General features: G+C 47.7%; 1 protein-coding gene across 1 annotated transcript in view; it reads left to right on the top strand.

The window, feature by feature from the left end:
- Nucleotides 1-704: 704 nt before the first annotated feature.
- The window catches only part of ALCAM (activated leukocyte cell adhesion molecule), a 120949-nt gene continuing 115653 nt past the window's right edge, over nt 705-6000 (top strand). The window contains exon 1 of the mRNA XM_086460477.1: nt 705-1157. Coding sequence (XP_086316603.1) covers nt 705-1157 — 453 coding nt within the window. The remainder of the gene's footprint in view (nt 1158-6000) is intronic.

Genomic DNA, 6000 nt, shown 5'->3' with positions numbered 1-6000 from the left:
CAGCGCCGCCGCCGCCGCCGCCCGGCTCCGCCTCTCACGCCGCAGCTCTCAGTCCTGGAGCGCCGCTCGGCTGCCAGAGGGAAGTCGCCACCTGCTCCGGTGCGGAGTCGCTCCTCGCTGCGCGCCGAGAGGAAAGCAGCCGCCCCGCCGCCCGCGCCCGGGAAGTTACCGCTCCTCCCGCCGCCGGGGGACAGCTGCCGCCGCCGTCTCCCGGCTTGGGAGGGGGAGAAGGCGCCGCTCCGCTCCGCTACCAGACGGAAGAGCCCCCGCGGGCGCGCCGCCCCGCTCCGCCGCTGCCTCCCGGTCCCGCCGCGGGCAGGCGGGATAATGGAGCCCCCCGCCGCCGCCGCCGCCCGCGCCTCCTGCTGCCGCCGACCGCTGCCGCCGCCGCTGCTGCTCTGCCTGCTGCTCGCAGCCCTCTGCCTGCCGCCAGGTGAGCGTCCGCCGGCGGGAAGGGGCGACGGCGACCGCGCCGTCCCGGCCGCGCGTAACTTGGCGGAGGGGAGAGGCCGGGGGCCGCAGGTGGCAGTGCCTGCGCGCAGCTCGGCGCTGCTGGCAGAGCCGCTCACCCTCCCTTCACCAGAGCGCCCCGACACCTACCGCTGGGTCCCTGTGCGGCCGTGCGCCGGGGTCGCTCCGGGCCGTTGGTGCCCTCCGCATCGTGTTTCGCCTCGGCAGGGAGCAGGCGAGGGGCTGGTCCCCTGATGCCCCCGGCGGGGCGGGCTGATGCCGCCTCTGCTGAGGGAAAGGCGGGAGCTGCCCCGGCGGTGAGGGCGGCTGAGAGACGGCGGCGGCGGCAGGTGCCGGTGTCGCCTTTCCCCGTTGTGAGCGGCGGCGGGGTCCCTCGGGGGCGTTGTCACCGGCCGCCGGGCAGCGCGCGCTGCCCCCGCGGGAGTCGCCCGCTTCACTTCCAGGCTGAGCGGCGCGTCTCCGCAGCCAGCCGCCGCCAACTTCGGCGCTTCAGCAGCTTCTCCCCTCCCCTGCCGCCCGTGGCCGGGCCCGGCGGGGCCGACGGCTGCCCGCTGCTTCCGCGCTGCTGGGGGACCAGCGCTGGCCGGCGGTCGGTGGGCGCCCGTGGAGCGCCGTCGGCGTGGTGCCGCCCGGCAGCCAGCGGCGGGGAGCAGCCCCGCCGTTGCCCTCCCCGTGCCCGGGCTGGGGTAACGCTGCGTGGGGTGAGGCTGCTCCGGCGGATCGGGTTCGCGTGGGGAACTTCCCTCCCTCCCCCCCGTGCTCCGCAAAAGCACTCCCGAGGCGTTAGGGAAGCGGGAAGGCTCAGGCAGCGCTAAATACCCGAATTGTTCTGGGAATATTTTGGCCGTGAGGCGTTTGTAGGCTTTATTTTGTAAATATTGAGCGTGAAAGTGAAGTCTGAGGGAAAAGCTGTGAAGTGAGGAGTTCCGCATTCAACGCGGAGACCGTCTCATTATTCTTGTAGAAAGAGCGTCAGCCTGTGGTAACATTTTGTATTGCTTTAAGAAATGGATTTGCTTTTATGTGCCTGCCTTTGCAACAGCGAAGGGTTTGCAGAAGTGTTGGGAGTTGGTGGTTTTTCATTCCCGGCCTCTGCCTTGTCGTTACGTGCTCTCCGGTTAACCGCTCACAGGCACCATGTCCTCAGCGACACGGAAGATAAGAACTGACCTTTTTCGCTAGACCTATTTGTGTTTATTTTATACAAGCTCCAGTTAAGTAGAAGACGAGCTACAGCAACGAAGTAAGGCTGCCGAAGCTTTAATTTCAGTTCGAATAGTAAAAAAGCTCCGAACAGAACCAAAACCGATATTGAAACCGTAAGCAGTATGCCAGGCTGTCCTGCCAGGCTTTTGCTTTGGCAAGTACAAATAATCACTGTAGGACATAAAAAACATCAGTCTAAGCGGCAGAGCTTAGAAAGAATACTGATTTCTGTGATGTAGAGAAAGTCTTCAGGAAAGATTGTTCATTTTATGAAATCTTGAAGGCATGTGGAGTATCCAGAGAGATAAGCACCTTGGCTTCTGAGAAACAAGACTTGGCCCCCGTAGAGAGATTTATCCTAGTAAATACGAAATGATCCTGCTGATTGTGTGACTGTCTACATTTTCTTGTTGAAGGAAATGTGAAACCATAAAATATTTTATCTTGAGGGTTGTGTTGATGGAGGTGTATAAAAAGACGGTACTTGATTGCCTATGGTCTAAATAGATTGGAGGTAAAACCATGTACCGAATTCTTTCTGCTCGTCATTTCTTCCTTGCCCCCTCAAGGAGAAGCTCAGGCTAACTGTGTAAGCAGATACATGTGGGGAGATCCCAGCCCCACCTCAGCTTTGGAAACTTTCCTTGCGGTACTGGAAGTGTCTGGATAGCCTAGTACAAGATTTAAGCCTCTAGTTTTTTGTTTATTCTGAGGAGTATAAAAGGTACTTAAATATGAAAATATCTATGAAAAGGTCTTGATAATACTATACACTTTGTATTTCTTTCTCCTTGCTATCTTGGCTCTTTTAGATGATAGCTAATTTGCTTTCATCTACAGCAGGGTACGTTAATCTATCATGATGCTTGGCTTTTTGGAGTTCCATTTCAGGTTTGCATATGGAAAGCAATAGATAAGCTATTAAAAGCATATTAAAAGGTGATATGCATCAGGTGTCAATATCTCCAGCGATACTCAAGCTGACTGGGGATCGCAATGAGAAATTTTGAGTTTCTTTCTTCACAGAATAAACTGGCTAGGAAGATACCCATTTAAAAAAAGAAAGGAGGGAGGTCCAAGTCCGCCCTTGGTACTAGGAGACTAACTCTAGGTCGGACTAAATGAGAGCACCAATTAAAATCTCCTACTTTTCTAGATGAAATAAGTGTATGTGAAAAGAAAGCTCTTAATCAGGAGCTAATCATGACCTTTGTAAAGCTTTTCCCTCCCCCTGCTTTCTGGTGAATTATAACTATGAAGCTCAGAGTCTCTCATACCGTGTTTTATGACTAAAGACATTTTGCATATTGCTATATTACGTAAGGGTAGTGAGACTGTAACGTGTAGTTTGCTCATCTGCAGGACACTGTGTTCTCACTCCTGACTTTTTTTTTTTTTTTTTTTCCTGGTATATCTGGTATGACATTAATCTAGGAAAACTTGTTTTCTGTATAAAGATCTGAAGTTCACACGGGTTTTCTGAACCTGGAGTCAGGAAATGTCTGCACCATGTATACATGTTTTGATACGCTACATGCCTGTGGTCCAATGCACAGCAAAGCCAGACTCATTTTTGAATGAACTGGAAGTTGTTATAATCATTTACTGTGAGAAGTGTTTGATATGTTTAAAATTCTTTTTTTTTTTTCTTCTGGTGTGAACATGCTAGAAAAGTCTCGCAACATAAATTATTTTTCTTCTTGTGCTCTCCCCTCCTCTATTGGGTTTCTAGCACTTCTCATAACACAGAGGGCAACAACAGAAATCATCCAGGTCTGTAAATCTCTGAAATTTCAGCCCATTGATTTTTACTGGAGAAAATACATGGTGTTATGTTCATGAAATAAATATCTCTGTTGTAAGTCGTATCTAATTCCAAGATATCTTATTTCCACTTTCCAGCCTGTGTAAGAGTAATACACTTCCTTACGGTACCATCCATTCTCCTTCCTGAAAGTAACCCAGGATGCTAATGTATAATCCCCAGGTAAATAGTTTCAGCTGTCCTTGTAGTAGAAGTTAAGCTATTGCTTGGCTTATTTCCAGCAGAAAGTTTTGGGGAACAGAATCTCTAAATATTTATGCAAGATGACACATGAAGGGGAAAATAAAGAAAATAGCATTAAGTGTTTTACATAATGTAAATTACCTCTGTGTCATCAGGATAAACCTATCTTCTCTATTTTCTTACAAATATCCTGATTCTCTGGTGCGGTTTACAGTGTTAAGCTGTGGGAGGGCTCACTGCAGGTTTCCATGACATTGTATCTGATTACTTACAGTGAAGAAGGACCTCATGTAAAAACAAAATGTAACTGCAGTAGCAATAACTTTAATGAGTTGGCCAGTCCTACCACGTCACACCGCCATGGGCTTTTCATAAGTTCCTACCACAGGGACTTTCTGGAGAGTATTTTTTGTCAAAGTTTTTTGGGCTGGTTGAGTTCAAACCAAAGCAGGTTGCTGAAGAGGAAACCGGCGATGGAGGAGTCAGGCCTGCCTGTATATGCTTAGAGCCTATTAACACTTGAGAGACGGACTGTGCTAACTTTGTTAGGAGCTACAGTTGGTAACTTTGTGACCTGCACTACATGACCATAAGCATGATGGTTGCAGATGAGCTGGCTCGAGGTCTGGTCTGCAGTGCTTGTTCTGCTGCTGTTCTATACGTGGGAGGTTTGGTTTTGATTTTTTTTTTTTTAATATTACCATGCTGACTGTGGAAACTGTTTTTTCACATCACTAATAGTATGGTTTTTTAGTATGGTCTTGTTTAGTTCTGCAAACTCTGATAACAGGACTAGACTTTACGTATTGGTTTTTGAGAGATACTACCATATCTTCAGCCTCTCTGTTCGGTGCTCATAAAGGTTCCTCTGGATTGGCTAGTATATAGCTTTTTTTCCTCTGGTAATAAAATCATTTTTTTATTAGACAATGCATGTAAGCTGCAAGGCCACACTTGTAAAAGAATTGAGGACCTGTTGCAATGTGCTGATTTCTATAGAGTTCCTGTGCTTTCAAGAAAAATGGTTACGCTTCCATGCACTGATGCTCAAATGAGAGACTCTTCAAGAACTGTAAATGCTGTAGGGTGATAATTAGAATTGACTTGAGCAGAACGTGATTTTTCCAGGAAAACCTGAATATTAACAACTCTCCTTGAATTGAAATTGTTGAGTGTTATCTTCCCTGAAGACAAGGCTTTGACCTACACATTCTTTATCCTGGGTATCTTTTCTTTAATAAGAACAAGATGAATATTAAAGGAGGCTGAACGTTCTTGTTTTTAATACGCTTGAAAATGAATCTTCCCTTTTAGAGAGGAGATCGCAGTAGAACTAGTATGCTGACTCCATTACTGGCGGTGATTGGATCAAGTTTCTTCCTTTTTTCTTCTCTGGTTTTGTTTTTCTTCTTCCCCAATGTGTTTTATTGAGGATGGCTTGAATCGCAGTCGGTCCTACATCAGTCGATGTTAATCTGCTGATCCAAAGTGGCGGCTCTTTTGAGGAATATCTGCCTAGTTTAAGATAAAATTGCTTTTCTTATCATGCATATAGGTCTCCAGAAAGGCAAATAAATATTTACTTATTTAAAAAAACGCTGCTTCTACTGAACTAGAATTTTTGTTGTTGATAAGAAATATGCCTCTTCTGGGAGGTGAAAAAAAAAAAAAGGGAGAAGGTGATAAAACAGTGGAGACAGTGAGAGAGAGTGCCTGCAGCTTTAGGGTATGATTTTTTTAGAGGTCATCAGGGGTTAGAATAGTTCTGTAATGTTTGGTTAGAAAGCATTTGAAGCGCTTTCAATAGCGATGGAAATACTAAGCTGTTCCCTTGATAACAAACAAAAAGTGCATTTGGTGATTTAATGAGTGTTTCACCAGTCTATATATCCATATCACCTGTTTTCAATTAAATTATACTCTGTAGAGTTAACTCCTTATTGTGAAGAAAAACTTCAAATAGTTGAGCCACATTCATGTGTTGTGTTTTGTGCCACGGTAGCCCCATCTGTAGCACCTCCTGGCGTTGTTCACCATGGGTATTGATCACAGCAGTTTTGCTCCTGAGGGAAAGCGCTGAAACAACAGTCAAATTTTAAACCTCTTCTCAGGTCTCATGGACAGCAGAAGGTCCCAGGACTGAAGCTCTGGCAGGTCACTGATGTTTCAGCATGCATCAGAAGCTCTGTGCGGCGGCTGTCCCCTTCCCTCGGTTAGCTCTCTCATTGTACCTGATGGGTGCGTCCCAGCTGCCTGGGCTGGAAAGTTTTGGTTTTTTAATAGAACGTTGATTCTGACCATAGTTGGCATCTTTT

Source organism: Leptosomus discolor, chromosome 1, assembly GCF_034619465.1.
Source record: "Leptosomus discolor isolate bLepDis1 chromosome 1, bLepDis1.hap2, whole genome shotgun sequence".
NCBI lineage: Eukaryota > Metazoa > Chordata > Aves > Leptosomiformes > Leptosomidae > Leptosomus > Leptosomus discolor.
This window is presented reverse-complemented; position numbering and strand designations above follow the sequence as displayed.